Here is a 22028-nt window from a genome sequence, read left to right on the forward strand (position 1 = left end):
GCTGATACATTACAGTGAAAGAAATCTAGCCGTATAATTTGACCCATTAGACCTTGACTATTGTGTTTTCTAGTACTTCTTGATCATGGTTACAGAACACATCTAGTAACCTGGGAGTGTTTTCAACATGACTGAAATCAGATTCTCACAGTTCAGTGTCATGTAGAGCCCACTTAAAACTGTCTCCATGTCAAGAGTTGTTTTGTACACACTGTTCACTGTATAAATTGTCCATGAAGGCACAGGTTGTTTCCATGCCAGAACTTGCCACCAGCCATGTTTGGTAGCACTGTGGGGATAACAAAATCAGAGATGTTGATCTGCAGGGCTGGTGCACACAAACGAACAGCTAAGGACAGGTGTGGAGTTGTCACCTGGCAACTGTATTATGAGGAGGAACACTTCTAAACATTTTTAAAAGTCAATTAATCCCCTTTATGACAGTTAATCTGTGTTTTTTTTCTGAGTCTTAATTTTTGACATTAAGCTCTTAAAACCTTTAGTCCACACAGTTATTTATATACACAAACTAATCTATCTTCCAGCATAAACTTCATTGACATTTAATTTTATTAACACCTTAATTTGAGCTTCGTATTTCATTTTTTATATGCGGCATATATTTCATTGGCTTTGACAGACAGAACAAAGCACCTATAAGCCTTTCACTCATAAACACCTTCCTTCTAATCAGTTTTCAGTCAGTAAACTACTAGTCGAAGAACTATGGTCAACTGCAGTGATCAGATTGCTCTCCAGTCCAGGTTAATAGATGCTAAAATTGGTGACCAGTGACTACCACTTTTGGTTTGGGCACTCATTTGACAATTTATGAATCATTTGTTAGAACATGAAGAGGCAGACAGGCAAGCACTGCTTTTCCTTCTCTGCTGGTGCAAGTAAGACAAGGCTTTGAATGAGTTTCTTTTCTTCTTAGCTAGATTATTTCACCCTTAGCTTAGAGTGGGGAGAGAAATGCATGCCTGATTTAGGGCTATCACAGTATTCCCTAGCCACTCAGAAAACATTGCTGGGCATCCAACAATATCCCTTCTGAAAGAAGTGCACGGGAATTCCATCCCCAACAATTTTTTTTAACAAAATCATTCTACAAACATTAATCTTCTCCTATCCAACCCACAAAATTTACAATATATAGCTGATTAAATATCATGACAACATGTTTACCATGCTACGTGACATTACAAAGATATTCACAATACATTGGGGAAATTGGACCCTTCCTACAACCGAATTCCCTGCTCAAATAGAAAAGCAGCTGTTGTCTTCCAAAACAGGTTTGTAAGCAGGCAGTTATCTCTATTACCCAAGCTATTTTAATCAAACTGTGGGTGAGCAGTAAAATTGGACAGGCATCATTAGTCACCATTTATTCAGATCTGTCTATAATGATCTCCCAGGATGACTTTGCACACTGGCAGGTTAAATAAGCTTGTCTATCAGTTAGTTCAGTTTTTGCTGTAAAAGCCTCAGAAAACCCACTAAGATTACAACAGTTTAGTAACAGTTTTACACAGGGCTCCCGCCTGAGAAGCTTTAGTGCATTAATGACTCACTTTTAAATCAAGTATTAATTGCTTAATCTTATAAGTACAGATACATTTTTATCACAACTTCCAAATATGTGTCTTTTTCAGCTACTGAAGGGACTACAAGGTATTTATAATTCAATACAATTAAATAAACCAGAGTTGTAACTTCTTAGAAGGCTATTCTTAATATTATATATTTACTCATGATGCAATGGGCTGAATTGCAAAACACCCCATATCTCCTTGCAATGTTATTTATAGCTGAAACATAATATGATGTCATTGCAAACATCATTTCCTTACTCTCAGCAAGCATCAGCCAATGAACTTTGCGCTAGTAACAGACCAAATCCATAAGAGCTCAAAAAAAAAGCATGCTTATTTTACAAACGGAAACAAACAAAATAGTTGAAAATTAGAACCAACTTCCAACTCCATATATTTTTATGAGTGACCAGAGGTGAGGGTGCTTAGCTCAAAAACACATGACAACATGAATTAGGAAAAACAAGACCACACTTATTTATTGATGACAGCTGCAATAGAGTTGACACATGCATGGGTTGGGATCCTGGCATCAGCCAGCCACTCTCCGCCAGAAAAAAGGAAGTAGGGCAGAGGGGACTCACCTAGATGGGGAATGCACTCCCCAGCAAGAACCCCTTGCCTCCCCTTGGGGGTGCTGAAAATGCACGCCTCCCCGCCAGATCAATGATTTCTGCTGCACTCCCCACTCTGGATCCCTTAAGGGGACCTCGTCTGTACCCTTTCCAGGGTCCAGCCAACCTTCCCAAATCTAGAACCCATGCATTGCCCACACAGTTGTGACAAACAGGGATGAACAAGTAACAATTACTGACTAGCCAGAGAGCCACAAACAAAACATGCTCAAAGGGTGGGGGTGGGCTGGAGATCAGAAGGAAATGGCTAGACAGTGGATGGAGGAGCCAAAGTGGTGTGAGTGGTTGCCCGATCCCCCAATGGCTCTGGCTCCAGCCTATGTCATGTTCCTGGTGTGTGCACAGCCTTCTGGGAAGAAGAAGCCAGCTGGCAGCCAGAACTAGTCAAGTTGTAAAAGTCATACAACTGAGCACTAAAGTTAGAATTGTCCAATCCATTGTATTCCACATCACCATGTATGGATGTGAGAGATGGACAGTGAAGAACACGAATAAAGAGAAAATAAATTCTTTTGAACTGTGATGCTGGAGAAGAGTGCTGAGCCAAAAAGGCAAACAAATGAGTCCTTGATTAGACCAAGCCTGAACTCTCCCTGGAAGCCAAGATGATTAAATTGAGGCTGTCGTACTTTGCCCACATTATGAGAAGGCATGATTCATTAGAAAAGACGATAATGCTAGCAAAGGTAGACTACAATAGAAATGAGTGGAAGACCACATGCCAGATGGCTAGACTCAATTATGGAGGCCACAGACCTGAATCTACAAGACCTAAGCAGAGCAGTGGAGAATAGGAGGGCTTCAAGTCATATCCAAAGGGTCACCTTAAATTGAGGTTGACTTGAAGGCAGCTAACAACAACAACATTTAACATGTTTGAGAAGGGGAGATTGCACCCACTCCCAATCTGTTAACAAACTAAGGGGGATCCAGAGTGCCCAAAAGAGGAGGCTTAAAGCTGTCCGTTGAGGCCGGATCAGGGCCAGGGCAAACAGATGCCCAGCCCCTATCCAGCTAGATTCTGCCCCCAAAGAAGTGGATAACGTCCACTCCTTTTTGGTCTGAAAAAAAGCTGCTCCTTCCCCCATAGAGCTGGCTTTTCCTTCGCAAAAGCCAGCTCTGAGGAAAGTGGTGTCTAAGGGCCATGCCTCCAAACAGGAGAGAAACCGGCTGGAGTGTAATTGCTGCTCTGGCTTCTATCCTGCTCAAGGGCATGGCGCGCCTAAACACCATGCCTCCAAGCCAGCCCAAAGCCGGATCAAACAGGCTGTCTGTTCAGCCTTTAAGTGTCAAATCTGCAGCTGTTTTCAATCTCTAATTCAGTCTCACTATCATTACCTTGGGAAAGGCAGGAGTGTTTTACCAGTGCTATGACAGCCTTCAAGACATAAAGTTTGGCTTAAATCAACTTCATAGTACACCTTTATAGGCTCACTTTTCTTCCTACACTAGGGTATCTGCTCTCTTTAAAGCATGGCTCCCTAACCAGAAAGCATCTGTAATAAATAAGTCAAGTTTCATCACTGTGTTGTTCCCCAGATTTCTTTGTATCTCAAAACAGATCGAGACCGATGATTGATATAAGAAGGGAAATGGCTTCTGCCCTTGCCTGCAGTTTTTTTCAGGAATATGGATAAGAACGAACAAGGGGTGCAATTCTTCACTAAACATCTTTTTGAAGAAAGCAAAAGTAATTTTAGCAACTTTCTTCCCACTGGGAGAAAGTCTTCAAACAAGTATGAAATTTTGGAGACTCTTCATAATTCAGAACTTATTATGCACAAAATTCACATGTGGCCGTTTTGGTTTTAAAAAGTTATTTTCAACATATAACAGTATTATAACAACATTTCCACAACAGATACATACATACAACCTGACAAAGGACATAACATTAAAAAGCAAAAACAACAAAACAATAACAATAGCAAACACCTATTAAAATTATGACTTTCGTCCTTCCTGATATCGGTTATTACTATATTGATCTTTACTAATTCATTTGTGTATATGTATATGAAATCTGCAGAAAAAGCAGTGTTTTGTGCAGAAACATCATATGTGCCGAAAATGCAGTTTCCTATGTAAAGTCTATTTTTTTGGACAAAACAATCATGTGTGGATTTTGCACAGAATGACTCCCAAACTACAGCATTTTCTGTGCAGGAAATGCTGTTTTCTTGCACATAAAATGCTACATTTCTGAGCAAAACAGCTGCATGCAAAATATGCACAGAATAATTCCTGCATTGTGATGATTCTTATCAATCCATGAGTCTTCTCATCAGGTTTTTGTGACACTTCAGAAATATGTTTTTCAACAGTTTTCCAAATATTTTTGAATATTTTTTTACATTCATTGCATCTTTGGACTCACATTACCTGGATCTCGTATTGGAGAGTGAATATTCAGAAGCAATTTTGCTTCCACTAACGCTAGATGGTGGAAGTCCATTATTAAGCCCTCCTGTTCCTGGGGACACATATGTAGCTCTCATACGCACATGTATGCACACATGCATGTGCAAACACAGAGAGAGAGACTGACAGACAAACGGACAAACATATATCAACTATTGTAACTTCTTGAAAGAGTGCAAGTCTCCATATATAACCTGGCTGCTATTTCTACCTCTTTCTGTGAACAATCTCTGGTGCAATAGACAGAAAAAGTTCTCAATGTCATAAAGGAGATTGCTCGCACAGGGGGAGTGGGATCATTAGGCAGCTGCTTCCTGATCAACAAGAGAACAAACCCCTCCATCAATTGCAGCAGCTGCTTCCTGATAAATAGGATTTGGGGGTGGGATTTCCCTGCATGCCCCTACACTAGGGGATGCTTAGGGACCAAGAATATGTTACTGGAGTGAGTGAGTAACACTAGGTTACACATTTGTAACTGTCACAAAGAAGTCTGGCCAATGTTTGTAATGAGAATGTTTATTTGGTTTTTTTTTAATTTAAAAAACCTTTTGCACCAACTATCATTATAACTGTCCAGTGGGCTCTTGGTATCCATTGGGTTTTAGTTCCAGGACCCTCTATAGATACCAAAATCCATGAATGCTCAACTGCCATTACATACAAAGGCATAGTAATATGGCGTCCCTTATGGTTTTTATTTTTTAAAATGCCAAAATCAAGGTTTGCTTTTAGGAATTTATTTTTGGGAAGTATTTTCAAGATCTGGTTGGTGGAATCTATGGATGCAAAATCTTTGGATAAGGAGGGAGGACTGTATTTGGTTTTAACTGAAATTGTTAACCATCTCAAGCCCCACATTGGAAAAAGGCAGGATATTAATTAAGTAAGCAAGTAAATAAATAAACAGAATAAATAAGTAATATTTTAAGACAATTTAAAGACATGCACATGTGCTGATTTGGATATCTCCCAAGTCTCTAGTAAAAAGCTGTGCTTTTACTTGATACTGCAGTACTAATCAGCCCACCTAGGGGAAAACTTTCTATAACCAGAATGCTACAGGAAAGGAAGCTGTCTCCCACATTGTATTACAAGGGAATACAGATTAGTGCTTTTCCAGCAGACCCCAGGCAGCCATCAACATCTGGTGATCCACTCAATACTCATTATATCCCAATTCATTTCTGGCTTTAAATATTATTATGAGCACCTTGAATTAAGACCAGAATCATATTGACAGCTAGTGTAACTCCTTTAGAACTACTGTTATATGGTTTCCATATGATTTAGCTGCAGCTTAGTTATCTCCAAGGACAGTGCCATTTAAGTGTGTTGCAGTCATTTAATCAGAAAGTTACTGGACTACTGAAGCTAAATTATTGGATTACTGTGGTCCCCACTTTGGAAGAAAGGTAGCATAAGATAAATAATGTTATTTTATCCAAGAAAGGCAGACCAGTCCAGCGATTCAGAGCCATGCAGTCTACCTGGCCTCTAATTATGGTGGAGGATCTAGGAATCTTTTCAAAGTATGCATGTGTTCCCTTCAGATCTAGGAACCAACAATTTGCAGTACTTCCATTTTATTCTATTTCAGCTTTTAAACATTTTAGATTCTTTTAAAGCCACTGAATTGATTAAAATCACTATAAGATCTACAGACACAGAGCAGGTTAGAAATACTAAATAAATGATAATCTTAGAAAGCAGCATAACTTCTTCATCTTATCTCTTATTCTAATGAGAACTAGCAGTAAGCACATTAGTCAAGTCAGATGTTAATGAGTGTGTAGCTATATGTGTGTATACACATACGGTTTTAAGATTAATCTTACACAATTCTAAGATTAAAACAGTCCAGAGCATTAAAATGTCACCAATAAGAAAAAAAGGCTTCATTTCAACTTAAAGAAGGGAGCAATGTTTTTGGCAAACTGATTATCCACCTGAGGAAACATTGCTATCAATTAGTTTCTAGGCACGCTTGGGGTGATAAAACAGAAGATAGATTTCCCAGGAGAGTTAAACAACTTCCTAGTCAACAGCTGATGCAATCGAAAAAGAAGATAGAGATCAAGATAACATTTACCTAAGGTGAAGTTTTTACTAGGCATCATCTGCCAACTGGCAACACCACTATCTTTGAGGACTTACTTTTTAGCCATCTATTTGCATCCATGACCATTTTTACAGTGACACTAGAACAGCCTGGAGGTTCCTTTCACTGAATCTCTGCCAAGGACTACTACAGTTGGGTGTCACATATAACAGGAGTGATAAGTTAAGATAAGATAATGAACTGTGACAACTACTGTCAGCAGTTGTACAACAAGCAACCATCAAGCATTATACCTGAGGGTACATGAGAACTGAGTTGAAAAATAAACAGACACCTTCGTTCTCATATGTCATAAAGCATAGATATGGGAAATATGCACCAAGCCTCTTCAGAATATTCTATATAAAAATGGGAGAACACTCTCATCTACTATAGCCAACAATGACTAGCGAGACAGGGTACAGTCCCTTAGTGTGAATCAGATTACAGCAGAGTAAGTGATAACTGAGCAACTAAACTTAATTGCTGGGTTCAGGTCTCTCCTGAATAACTGGAGTTGTATCACTGATTCATATATACAGTTGTCCCTCCATATTCGCTAGGGCTAGGGGAACAAGACCCTCATGAATATGGAAAAACCGCAAATAACAAAAACATTGTTTTTACCTGAGAGGACACCTCTCTAGGAATCTCTAGGTCCTCCAGTGCAACTCTGTGGTCAATGTCCAACATACACTAACCAGAGAATGGCACTGGAGTAGCTACAAATGGTCTTTCAGTGCAACCTTTAGTTAAAGTTGACCACAGAGTTGCACTGGAGGACCTAGACAGTTCTAGAGAGAACATATTAATGAAATCTGTGAATAATCAAATCCGCAAATATCAAAGCCGCAAATATGGAGGGATGACTGTAATAAGCTTTATACTAACACTTTTACAAAAAGATCTTGGATTGGACACAGACGTAGCCACACACACATCTACTGAAATTGAGGGAACAAATTAATTATTGATTTCAGTGAGTCTCCTATAAGCATGACTAAATCTGAATCTAGTTCTTTCTTTTGGCACATATTTCTTCTATCCCCCCACCACACCCACCCTAGTCTGGCAGCTTCCCCCCCCCCCCAAAATCTCCTACTCCAATCCCACATTCTTTCTTGCCCTTTAGAACAATGGCTCTTATATTGTTTCTGTGATCCTAAGCAATAGTTCACTTCTTTTAAACTCTCACATCCACATAATATAGATCAGGGATGTGTGAAGTGTAACCTAGGTGCTGCATGCAGCCACTGTTCCCTATTTTTGTCCCCCCCAGAAGTCCCCCATCAGTTCTCCAAACCCCCCATTTTTTTTTAAAAAAAGGGCATGTATGAGGGCCATGTTTCTCCTAAAATCATGCAGAATGCCCTAAACATGAAAAATTCCCGCCATCCTATAAGTGCCTCAAATGCCTCCTTCCTCTACTGCAGCCATTCTCAAAATAGCAACAGGAAAAGAAGGCTTCTATATTTCCCATCTCTATTTTGAGAGTGATGCAGAAAAACAACAACAACAAAGGGATTTGAGCCTGGTGTAGTGTGGAGGGATAAGACCCACGGGGAGCTGCAGTTACACAGTCCTGTTCTAAATCATGTGGGCAGTAGAGAACTGATAGATGACTATCACATCTGCAATATTAAGATGAGGAATGGGAAAACTGTTTTAAATTCTGCAATGCAACAGAATAATAAATTCAACATGCCAATTGCACCACTGTGACAAATCTTTCCTTGAAATGATTGTGCTGATATACAGCAGCAGTGTGTGTATGTGTTTTGCTTGATATTCTTTTCATTGACTGGTTTTTATTTTGAGGGAGGTGAGGAGATTGTGGTCAGCTTCAGCTGCAGTAATAGATAAAAAATCTTCTCATTTGCCCCTCTAGGTGAATTAGAAGTGTATCAAGATTTATCTTCTGATCTTGCCTGTAAGTGGGTTAGCATGGAAGTGCGTCCATCATGTACAAGAAAGAACCAGCTGTTTCTATGTGATAAGAAGATAAGGGGAACTCTCTTCTGTGATACATTTCAACAGTTTCTATGAGACACATCAAGATGGAAAGTAGTTCATAAGATGATAAATCACAGACATGCAAAATGGGCTTGTCAGATAGGTGGGGGTGGGAAAGAAGGTGAGAGAATTGGAATACTGATGGATTGTTCACAACAGATATGGCACAACCACTGCATAATCTGTGAAATGTATACATGATCCTCCACAGTTGTTAATACTGTTGAATTTATTTGGGCCCTGAAGAACAAAAACATATAAAATGAAAGTAGAAGATATCCATGCACTCAGACTGCTTGTTTAATGGAATTATTTTTGCTAATCAATATGTACTGAATTTTAACAGTTCTTTGTGATTAAATAGGTTCTAAAACCCATGTTGAACATATCCTAATTGCTTCTTCAAATGCACATCAAGGTTCATTCTTTGTTCAGCACTGTGGATATTGAACTATGTCAGCTAAATAAATAATTCATGAAACAGAATCAGATGTTTCTTACAATAGAAAGCTACTTTTATTTTACTCTGGAAGAATGGAATAAATACTAAATGATTTCATATTTGTATCTAAAGTCATCAATGGCATGCAGAAGGAAGATTCTGCCTATAATTCACTAAAAGCAAAGACTGGGATTCAATTTACATAGAAACACAGGAACAACTGATATGAGCCAACTTCATTTGTGCATAGATGGAGAAAAAGCAATTATTTCTTTCTTTCTAAGAAGTTTCTCACTCTAGAATGATTGTTTTGGGGACTTGTCACATTTCCCCCTCCCTTCTTTCTGATAATTAAGTTAATTAAAACCCTACATTTTCCAGAGTACCTATTGACAATGGAGGGTTCAAGCAAGCTTAGATATTATCAATTAGATAATATAGATATTTAATTTCTAGTGCAAACTAGAATACTGTATACCCATTAATTACATGCTGAATTATTTTTGCCTTCAAGTGAGCTCTGATGTATGCCAACCCTATCATAGAGGTTTTGTGACAAAATTTATTCAGATGAGGTTTGTCATTTGTCTTACTCTAATGCTGAGAGGATATGACTTGACCAAAGTCATCCAGTGGATTACCATGGCTTAGTGAAGATTTGAACCCTGGTCTCCCAGAGTCCTATTCCATCACACAAATCACTATACTATGCTGGTTCTCATACTACATGGTAAGTCTCATGTAAATCCTACTGATTCCATGAATCTACTCTAGTTAAGAGTAGTAATGCAGGGAACCAGAAATTCTGGGAGCGTTCTTTAGTTCTGCAGTCTTTATCAGCTGTTGTTTATCCCCACAATAACATACAAAATGAATTTATATGTGGAGAAAAGGAAACTGGCTAGCAAAGAGAAAGAGGGGAGAGGAGCTCCTGCAGGTTGGGTCTTCAGAGAATTCTTGTTCTGTCGTAGTTGCTTTTACATCAGAAAGATCTAGTCCATTTTTCAAAGAGACCATTATTTCCCCCCAGAGCATTACATATTCCTTACAGTTTAGATGTCCTTATTACAAAAGAAAACCACCCTAGGCTATAGATTCAGAATACATAACAGAGCAAAAGAGCTGAAAACAAACAAACAAATGGAGTACTGTTGAGATGAAGTTTGAAGTGGTTGAGCTACAGCTCTCAGAAAATTCTGCAACATCACAGGCACATACTCTCTGTTCATTCAATCAAAGACAGAAAGCAGTGCCTAGGATAGACATTGTTAGGGAACCCCTTAGATGATGTCACCCTAACACATCAGTCCAGTTTGTCTACATAGAAACAGAAACAGAAAGGTAGGGTTAAAGGAATCCAGCAGCATCTTTGAGACTAACTGGTTTATTCTAGCATTGCTTTCATGGATATCAATCCACTTCTTCAGATACACCAACAGAGTTGGAATTCTGCAACATCACAAGCACATACTCTCTGTTCATTTGAAGACAGAAAGCACAGACACACAGATGCTTCAGACAGAGTTGGAAGTACAGAAAGTACAATATATAGGTGTACAGGATATTAGGAAGTGGGGTCAGAGTGTACCATATATACTTGTCTACATGTCTAAAAATTTATGCCCAAAAATTGACCCCAAAATCGCAGGTCAACTTATTTACGGGTCACTATGGTAATGTGATAGCAGCTCTTTCAGATTTCTCCATGCGGTTCAGAGAGTTTATTTCTCTCTGGAGCCAAGCGGAAACAATCCTAGGTGATTGATTGATATTGTTGTTTGTTTAAGAGTCCCTCTCCTGCCTGCACATCTGGCTAAAATGAAAGCTGAAATGATGAAGCAAAAAGCTTCAATGAGAGTCTCCCTTGCCATATGCATACATACACACACTGAAGGAATTATCCTCAACCTATCTACGAGTCATGGCAAAATCCATAATTTTGGCCCCAAAACTTGACCTTGACTTATACATGAGGTCAACTTATAGTTGAGTATATACGGTAGAAGGATTGGAAAGATGTAAACTGCGACCTGTCAAAACCCTTAACAAAGTGTGAAAGATTAAGTTTGGCAACAAGAGGTCTGAAACCCTGTGTGGTGTTGGGAGCCTCACTTAAAACAATGCTTAAGAATGCAAATTCTTAAAAATGATGATAAAGCCGTTCTTAAGTGATACACACAAATGTCTTAAGCAATGCTAAAATAATATCTGAGGCAACTGCTACTAAAGGTGTGAAGACAAGGCTAAAGAAAGCCTATTTCCTTGAGTTGAGAAACTTGTTTCAAGAAGGTTTTTTTCCTTATGAGTCAAAATATTTATAGATAAGCCGTGACTGAATATTAAAGCATGTAGTGTGCCAAGACCCCATTATCTTCTTTCATACCCCTGCTGATGGAATGGAATTTGTGAATGCATGCCAGTTCTGGGGAAGATGGGGAAAATAGGAATAGACAAACTAGGAGTGGATCTACACTGGCCAAAATATGCTAAGCTGCCCTTGGTGTATTCTGTCCCTGAAGTGGTCCTGACTTCCCCTGTTACCTGCTTATTCTGGAGCAACACTGGACAGCTGTCTACACAGTATCCTGCTGTGCTACCTTCTTTTGGAGTCACAGATCACTCCTTTTGGGGCCAGAAATGAGGCACCCAGCATCAATCACATGGCTGGAAAACTGACTGTTCTCTTGTGCCAGGGGAGACAGGACTAGGTGGCACAGCAGGATGCTGAATAGGCAGCTCTCCTGTGTTGCTCCATAATGCTCTTGAGTTTCTGAGAAGATCTGGAGCAAATGGTGAGTCTAAAATTCACATTAAAGTAAGACTGGCACAGATTTGCTGTAGGACTGTTCTTCCCACATGTACCCAGCCTAAAGTTGAATTGGGCTTTTGGCTCTGCGTCATTTGGACAGGGCATTGGGAAACCACTGCAAATGGCCCATGTAGACATGCCTTAAGTTACACAAGTTTTCCTGTTGCCATCTAACAAATAAAATTATTAAAATGATAATGCAGAAGGAAAAAGACCAACAAGAGATTTCACCAGCCAAAAATCTAGAGCTGACATGGGCTCTTGTGGCAGACAACCATTATTGAAATGAAATTGTACATCTGAATTTATAAAATTGGCTGAATAAGAAGAAATGCTGCTAAATAGTGCTTTATTGAATTAAACTATGCTCTAGAAAATGAGAAATATGAATGCAGCCTTCCAATTTTAAATACACACACACACACAGTGAGCTGTAGTATAGAAGCATCCTAAGCTTTTTATCCATTGTGGTATTTCAGAGATGCATTAGGAATTAATATGGAATACCAATGCATGTTTCTTTACTGTCAAATAGCGGCAGTACTGAGGTGAGTGATATTTTTGTGTGAATGCTAATTTTAATAAGCAATGCACTCACTCACATCAGTCTTAGGGATCATTTCTGGCATAACGCCTATGGAAATGAGAAACATTACAAGGATATGGCCTCAGGCAAAAACATAAAGTGAAATCAATAACATTCAAGTTGTCTTCATCACAAAATTTACTTTAATTGCCCTGCAATTCATTATTATTTAGCAGGCTGATTAGCCAAGTGTTTTGATGTTCTCATAAGATGTGTTGCTGTGACTCCTAATGTTTTGGTTCATGGTTATTATGATTTAGAGACAAATGGATTAATTCAAACAATTGCTCATGATACATGCTGTGCCTCATTATTTCTTTGAGCTTCCATCTATATCCTTATCCATCTAGTAGCTTGTTTTGTAATGGAATCTTTCTGAGACCAAGTAATTTTTTAATGTAGTCCCTTGTACTGAGTCAGACCAGGGGTCCATCCCATTTGTTCTATATTCTATATGATGACTAAACTCTGTATATCTTTAGACTGAGACAACCCTACTTAGAGATTCTAGGTTTTTCTTCATCTCCAGTATATTAGAACTTTGGGGCCAACCACTGAAGCTGAATGGTGGGAGATTCAGGGGAGATAAGAGTTTGCCCTCACACAGTACATAGTTAAATATTCAAATTTGCTATTCCAAGATATAGTGATAATGTCTGTCAGTTTCAGCAGCTTTAAAAGGTGATGGCTAACAATGGCTGCTGGGAGAATGCAACTGTGCCTCTGTCCTGGAACTTTATCGCACTGCGTTCCTTCCACGCGTTCTGAGAACGGAACGGAAGGAGTAGGGATGAGTGCGGAATGAGTGGGGGATGGATTTTACCGCACGCATCCGTCCCTCATTCGTTCCGTTCCCCCTCTCTTCCGTTCTTAATCCGTTCCAGAGGGGGAAATTTTTGAGAACTGTTCTGAACAGCTCTCAAAAAGCGTCCCCTCTGGAACGGAATGGGCAGGGAAGAGAGGGGGAACGGAACGAGTGAGGGACGGGTGTGTGCGGTAAAATCCGTCCCCCACTCATTTCCGTTTCCTGCCGGGCCGGGCCGGGCCGAGAACCCGGTGCAATAAACTTCCTGGTTGTGAGCTTCCCATAGGCTAGTCACTTGGAATGCAGTGACTTCAAAGTCACCTCAACACTCCTGCAGAAGGCTCTGTTTGGCTTCCTACAACCAACATAAACCATGTCTGAAATAGTTTGCCTATGAGGCCTTTCAAAGGTATTTTATTGATGGGGCCTCTACGTGGATAGATGGCCCTGTTTGCAATTTTTCTGTTACTAGGAGCTCTTCCACTGAATGCTCTTCCATCTTTCAGCAGGTTTTTGGAAGAGCAATTGGGATTGCTCTGAAAATGAGAAGCTTTTGTCCAGATGTGGACGAAGTGCAGTTTTTGAACTATGCATGGACTCTACCATGCCTTTTGACAGGTCACAATGTCCCATCTGCCACAACCTCCACACATAAAAAATGGTGGATAAAAAATGTGAGGTCCCAGAATAGCCTGCCTCACTCCACGCAAAAATCCTTTAGGAGTGGTGCAATTGGCCATTTTACCATCTTTCCAGCTGTTTTTACTCCCTTCACATTTTAAAAGCTTGTACATATTTTTCAGGCCTTTTTCAGAACAGGAATTCACTGCAGTATGAAATCTCTGCACTTTTTCATTTTTAAAAAAGAGCGGTATAGCCCTAGAGACTGACCATCCCTGACAATGTAGCCAAATAGTCCAGTGGACAGTTTGGCACTATTGCCTATTTTGGAACAGAAAACAAAGTTCAGCCACACAAATTTGGGCAGAGAAGCATGAGCAGAATCTCTAGGTTCCCAGGGCCATCAATGTGCCTCTCCCCAACCCTGGGCAATTGCCCATTGTGTTTTAATCCCAAAATACAGTGCCATATTCCATATGAATAGTTTATGAAAGAGTATTTCCTGCATGAAGTCAGTGAAGAATGGCAGTCTTTTGAACTTTTCAATAGTCATAATTAAATGTTAATGAAACCAGATAAAAGACCAATGCATTAATTGGTACGCTGAATTGATTAAAATTTATGGCAGTTTAATTTATGAAGATCTGCTTGCTTCATCCCAATTAACTAAACTTAATGGGCTAAAGTAATAGAACAAGGAGCTGATCTTCCAATTTAATTTGATTAGATGGGCTTGTTCTATTTTTATACAGAAAAAGACAGAATGTGCATTATTGTTTTTCTGAATTTTTTCCTCAAAGTCAAGGAAAAACACTATACTGCTATTGCCAGGTCTTTCAGTTCTGGCTAATTTATATAGAAGTTTTGATATGAAGTCCCGCTTCGATCCATCGGGAGAAACGGGAAAATACAAATAAAACGTATTATTATTATTATTATTATTATTATTATTAAGTCATCTACAAGGTGATGTCTACATTCTAGTTTGATGCAAAACTCAACTGAAATCAATCCATGATATGAAATTATTATCTAAAATGGAATAAAAATTACTGTTAAAAATTACTGTGTTATAGAGATATAATTAAAAAGGATACATTAATGAGAGGTCCCTACCATACCTCAGTAGCAGGGCATATTTGTTCATAAAAGTATGAAGAATGCTGGGCAGAAACATTTTTGCATATTTTATTCTATTGCACTTTGGAACTTGTTAAAAATCTATGTAAAAAGATTTTTAAAAAACTTTTTTTACAGAAAACATGACTGGGCAGTGTGAATTGCCAAAGCTCATGAATTGATAGAATTTCTACCAAGGATCCCCCCTCCACTTTATTAAGCAACATTTAAAAAAATAACTCATAATTGTTCTAGTGCTGGTTACAAAATACTTTAGCAGACAGTGTGAAATCATCAAAACCTCCTAATGTATCCCATAGGGTATGGGGAAGCTGAGGAAGACTGAATTGCTTTAACAGTGCAGATGTCACTCTAAATCCTACAAATACCAGAAGACTGTGGGATTAAGCTTTTACGTTTTTAAAATAGTGTGTATTATTTGTGGTATTATAATTAGTATAAAATAAGTTAGTCCAATGGTAGCTGTCTGTCTCCGCTGGATGTGACATGGATTTGTGCATGGCTCTTGGTCTGCTGAAACCTTATTAGGGAGCTTCTGAGACTCAACCACATCAGGGGACTTCACAGCCCTCAGCTTACAACAGTAAAGATAAATAATGTTGGCCTGTTACAGACTGCCAAAATAAAGCTGCTTCTGGTCTCTTTGGAGGTATGCTATTTAAATGATGCATGGGTCCTATGAGTCCAGAGGTCGCGCCAAAGCCACACTCTATTCCTAAGCATTGGAGTGCAGCTTTGGTGCAGCTTCTGGATTCTTAGGATGCATGCATCATTTAAACAGCATACCTCCAAAGAGACCCGAAGCAGCTTTATTTTGGCAGTCTGTAACAGGCCAAAAGGTCCTGTCCCAACCACCAGAAGTTTCACCAGGAACAGGGCATTTAAAGTACACTGATATTTGCCAGTTCTATTGCATTAGATTAATAGCCTCAGAAGGAAGCCCAGCTCTGGTGTACATTTCTGCAGTACCAAGCTCTACCCTCCAGGAGGAGTTGTCCTAGGACAAGGACCTGTATGTGCTGATGCTTAGACAGGTCCAACCCTTAGCTCTCAAGATGACTCTTCAGGATCAGGCTATCTTATGAGCCAACATATGTCAAACATTTGGGATATCTTGGATCAGAACTTGTGCCAAGGCAGGGCAAGTCCTCAGACACAGTAGCCCTCCAAAAAAAATATCTAGGGGTAACCGTGTTGGCCATATAGCAAATCCAATAACATCCAAAACAATGATACCTTTATTGGGCCAACCAAAATGCATAATTACATGTTGCAATCTTTCAAAGTCACACTGGTTTCTTCATCAGGCAAACAGGAGAAAGTAGCTCTCCAAGCGAGCAACGCTTGGGGAGTTTTCCCCCACAAAGCCCAGGGCACTGAGGAATGGCCTGACTGGGCTTTCCCAGCAGGATGGCTGATAAAGTAATACAGGAGTCCTGAGTCCAATATCTGCCAGTTGTCTGTTATTACCATTCTCCCTACTTCTTCCACTTAAAGACTAACTCCCCCCCCCCCCTGCCGCCCCAGAGCCTCCTGACCAAATTCACCTCCCTACCCCTTCCTACATCTCTAGTTCTTCCTTCTAGGTGGAAGAGATTCAAAGCCACCACTGATGCTGCCATAAATCCTTTCCCACTGTGGTCAGCTTCCATTTCCCTTCCTGACTCAGCTGGCTTCCTTCCTCTGCTCTGTCTCCATAGCCAAAGTGTTTATATCCTCATTTCCCAATTCCCCATTGTCAGGCAACAGCGATAGTCATGGTGGTCCATGATTACTTCACTTCACTTCTAGTTGCCATGGCAGTGGGTAATCCTGCTGAGTCTTTATTAAAACAACTTAACTGCAGTAGCATAAATATTTCTTCTTGCTATACTAGTATTTGAAGCTGGCAGTATGTGTAGCACCCAAGAGTTTTAATTAATAGGGTAACAATATGATGGATTAATTCTTAGACTTGGCTAGATGGAAGGGTGAGTAGGGGGGGAAATCCAAGTATATAAATAGATAGGAAATCTCGTGAGAAGTAACTTACTTTTAGATGGCACAGGCAAATTGGTACGGACCACTTGTAATGAATCTGCTTGCACACGAAGTAAATAGTTTTTCACCATTTCAAAATCCAGAGGCTTTTTGATGGAGATAACACCTGTTTGGTTATTAATAGTGAACACACCTGGAATATGGCACAATTTTAAGATTGGTTAACCATTTTAAATCAACATGTACAAAACAATAAGCTAAAAACCTATCAGCTCCTGCCCAACTGAACACTGAGCTAATGTATTCTAAAATATAAATTGCTGGCATGATCCCTTTGATCCAGATCTGTACTGCAGTGGGTCTACACTCCATCTACCCCTATATTAGGGTCCATTCAGAACCCATCCTACAGAATCAACCTTATTCTTGAATTTAAAAACAAACAAACAGGGAGCTACTAGCTATTTTTTAATGTCAGTTTTGGCCTTCCATTGACTTATGAAAAGGGCTTTGTTTTGAATCAAGAAATGGCATTAGTTAATAAGTCAAACTGTAATAATAAATCTCATATAAAATGATCATAGTACAGAATGCACTTCTTAGTCTACTACAGTGGTTGTTTCTTACATCTTTCTGCTTTGTAGTTTTCTAGTAATACATATTTTCCAGTGTCTGACAGAACTTCTTTTTCCCCCTCAGAGGGTCATATTAGCTGAGATGTTGAAGATCAGCAATGTTTTTTAAAAAAATGATTTTAAAAAGTAGCTACATGGTGTATGTTGCGCTTGAGTGACAAGGGGGAAGAGGTTGAACTCTTTTCCATATCATGTTCTGCAATCTAAATTGCTTTCCAGCTACTATCCTTTTGTTGTTGTTACTGCTCCCCAGCTATTAGAAGAAAAAACATGGATACATGTTTCTTTCCCCTAATGGAATGATCAGCACAAATATCATGTTTGATTTACACTGAGAAAACATAAGGGAAGGATAATGTTTCCCTGATCAATCACTGCAATCCTGAGAGAATGAGAGTTCCCACACAAAACCTGGTCATTGCATCTTGTCTGAATCCTGTTGGTAGGACAATATCACACTACACAGCTGTAGTGCTATTATTCCTATGGTTTCCTCCTGTAGAATTCTGGGGTTTTTAGATCAATGAGTCATAAAAGCCCTCTAGCTAATAACTCCGCTTCCTAAATTGCAAATCCCTTCCCTAAACTGCAAATCCCAGGATCCACAGGAGGCAGCCATAGCAGTTAAAATATAATAATAGCACTATAACTGTAGCGTGATACTCTCCTAGTCTTAGGTGGAGTAGCCCTTTTGAATGAATGGGATTTACATAAGTGTTGACTTCCTATTTAACAACTGATTCAATAGGTTTACTTTAGTTTTATACTAAAAAAGAAATCAGATGGGTCTAAAAAGCATGAACTATCTTATTTCATTTTAAAGTGAGATAATAATTTTTTAGCCACTAGATAATCTGGCTCACTCTATTCTTCTGTTATAATTAGATGATGGTTTTATTCTGTTTCTGTTATTTGCCTCCAGTGATAAAAATAATGACAAATATGCACATTTCACTACATAGTTATATTACTTTTGTATCAGCTCAACTATAATAGTGTCTTCCAAAGAATCCTGGGAACTGCAGTTTGCTGAAGACACTGAGGATCTTCTGTGAGATATGCCTGACCTCCTTCACAGCCTCATAGTTTCATAGGCCATGGCATCATTAGGGTTTGTGTCATCCGGTGTGGTAACTCATGGTCTCTCCCCCCACACACATCAGTTTCCCAGAGGGCCTTTTCTATTACTACTCCTAAACTATGGAACGACCTGCCAGAGGAGATCCGTCACATTCCCACTCTGACAGCTTTTAAGAAAGCACTCAAGACGGATCTCTTCCGGCAGGCCTTTCCAACTTAGTTACCCTCCCCAGATATAGAGATATTTGCCCCCTCATCTGTCTACTCTTCCCCATCTATCCTTCTGCCTATTTTTTGTTTAATGTTTTTAATGCCTTTAATGTTTTTAATGTTTTAATGTTTTTATACTATTACTGTTTAATTCTGTTTTAGTACTGGGAATGGGGGGAGGAATAGATCTAGGGTTTGATTTTTTAACTTTATTGTAACTTGATGTATTTTATTGTTGTAACCTGCCCGGATTCTTTGTGATTGGGCAGGCTAGAAATAAATCTTTATATTATTATTATTATTATTACCTCCTCCCATACAACACTATGCAGAATTTTTAGTAATGTTTTTTGTATTAATGTTACTCATAGATCATAATTCCCATGTATCAATGAATGGAATGGCAACAGATGTCATATAAGCAACTTTTATATTACAATATCACATACACAGCTTAAATGCATTTACATGTACATAGTTTCATGTGGTTGAAGTGAAAATTGGGTAAGATTTGTTGTTTTTAAAGAAAAAATTAAAATAATTTATAAATGTAATTAAAGTTTTTGGAAGTTTTTTTTTAATTAAATCTAATATTTATCTTTTTAAAAAACCTGGGGCCTCTCCTTTCTCCTCCTACTGAGCCTCACCCCACTCACACCATCTCCTAAGCATTTTAAAGAGATACAGTCAAATGTCACAGCTCATTTCTGACAACAGGCAGATATTTGTGGAGCAGTGGTGTCAGCCTCCCCCCTTGGGGTGTCATCTTGTGTTGTCTGCAACCCCCACATTTCTCTAGTGATGGCCCTGTCTATAGGTTCTCCACTATTTTCTAATCCTCAAAGTAAGTAGAGAATAGTATTTTAGTACTGCAAAACACTCCATTTAAAAATGGAGGTGTCAAATATATTTGCTTTTTTTCAAAGACATCCGCCCCTTAACTCTCCTGTAACATTTTATTCCCCATTCAAGACTGCCTGTGACAGTATTACTTACCATCCTCATTTCCTGAAACAATAGAATAGACAATGGTCTGATTCAAGGCAGCAGCAGTTACGACAGCAACTTGAGTTCCTTTGGGTGCACCTTCACTCACAGGAGGGGGCCTGAAAAATTGAACAAAACAAATGGTTCTTGCTTTCAGTCATGTTCTGAGTACTCTGCTGCTTTACACAATATACACAACACTTTCCTCTCTCGAATCTATGTGTGACTAATGTCATGTAATTCCAGTACTTGGTGAACAAGAAATAAGTAAAAATTAAGCATACAGAACAAGGGGACAAAAATGGCTTCATTCAAGCATTTGATCAGTAGCACGATTGATGTCTAAAACTGCAGATGGATAAGCAGGATGTCAAGTGAATACGTAAACACCTGAATCCTTCTCCCATAGGGATTCTCTGATTGTATGGGAAAGGGATTCAAATACATATGCAGCTGCATAAATGCCCCAGCCATGGACTGGAGGATTTTAGTGGCAATTTGCATGGTAATTCAGTGATGTAATTACATCTAAGATGAACATTGTCCTTTAGAAGAAAAGATTTCAGCACAAAAAATAAGCTGGACACATTTGCACAAAGAATGCTATGTTATGCAATGTTTCAAATAATAATTTAGCTGCTAGCTTGTTTTTATTTCCCTTGCATGGCCCTCTATCACAGAAGCAGGCTGATAATTTTCCCAGAAGTATGCTAGAGAAAGTTCCTGCTTTCACAAAGTAGCCACAAAGCGTTTGATAATAAATGTTATTTATTATCAGAGCCCTTGGTCAATCCGATCAACTGGAAAGGATAAAGATATATATACTAAGCTAAGCCTCCCATTCTACAACATTCGGCATAACTCTGAAGGCCCGGATACTTATATAAATATTTTTGCACCAGGTCAGTTCTCAGTCTTGAATACTCTGTAAATATCCATGGCAAGCATGCAGCACACAGTTTGTTAGAACAAGCCTTAAAATGTGAAGATTCTCATTGGTACAGGGTTCACTTTTCTGATACTCAAGAAACATGTTTTTCACCCATTTTCCAACCATTTTTAAATATTCCTTCCAGCCCTATGTCCAACCAAAGCCTAGCCCAGATCAGCCTGTATGAAAAACATGGGAATGAGAGAGATGAAAAGACCACTGCATTGTGAACTACTGGTTATACCTCTCCTGCTACCAAGGAGAGAGACTCACCTTGAGGGCCCCTGAGCTCAGTCAATGAATTTAGTTCTCATCTCAAAGGGCTCCTGATAGAACTCCTCCACTGTCCTTTTAGTTTGTCAGACACAAATATTATGAAGGTGTGGGGAGACTTCTTATTGTCAATGCTTTTAATCTCGCGTATATTTTTAAAATAAATTTCTATCATATTTCCCCCTCCCCAATTATTTACACCACCACCCCTAAACTAAAAATACCCCAAAGGATGTAGTCTTTCCTGACAGGCTATAGTCCTTCCACAGATGTATCTGATAATTTTCACAACTTTTTCTGGATTGCCTTACAAGTGAATAATGTAGTAAGAAAATACCTTTTTTGTTATTGCAGTTGTGCACCTTCAAGGCATTTCTAACACATGACAGCTCTAAGGTGAAACTATCACAGGATTTTCTTGGCATGTTTCTTCAGAGGGGGTTTGTCATTGCCATCCTCTGAGGCAATGAGGGAGTGTGACTTACCCACGGTCACCAGTGGGTCTGATGGCCAAATGGGGATTCAAACTCTGTTCTCCAGAGTCATATGACCTTATCACATTAGGGGCTTACCACACGGATAGCATTGCCCAAACATTGCCAAACGCTCCAGAAGCGCCGGAGGTGAGATCATCCATCACACTTCTGAAATGTCACCAAAGCCCTCTTGTCGTTCTCCCATTGATGAATTGTTCGCTGAGAAGTCATTTTTGTAATAACGGGATATTCCTTTTCGGGATTTTCTGTTATTACAAAAATGGC

The 22028-nt window shown here is 39.2% G+C and overlaps 1 protein-coding gene across 5 annotated transcripts in view; it reads right to left on the bottom strand.

Annotated features, from left to right (window-relative positions):
- The window catches only part of LOC149318735 (protocadherin-15-like), a 952040-nt gene that overhangs the window by 94201 nt on the left and 835811 nt on the right, over nt 1–22028 (bottom strand). For all 5 annotated transcript variants that reach the window (XM_089510367.1, XM_089510370.1, XM_089510366.1 and 2 more), the window contains 2 exons: nt 20073–20182; nt 17204–17344 (listed from right to left, as the gene is read on the bottom strand). In XM_089510367.1, the coding sequence (XP_089366493.1) occupies nt 17204–17344; nt 20073–20182 (251 nt within the window). The remainder of the gene's footprint in view (nt 1–17203; nt 17345–20072; nt 20183–22028) is intronic.

Source organism: Sceloporus occidentalis, unplaced genomic scaffold (assembly GCF_023333645.1).
Source record: "Sceloporus occidentalis isolate IW3139 unplaced genomic scaffold, rSceOcc1.0.p SCAF_2, whole genome shotgun sequence".
In the NCBI taxonomy this organism is placed as follows: Eukaryota; Metazoa; Chordata; class Lepidosauria; order Squamata; family Phrynosomatidae; genus Sceloporus; species Sceloporus occidentalis.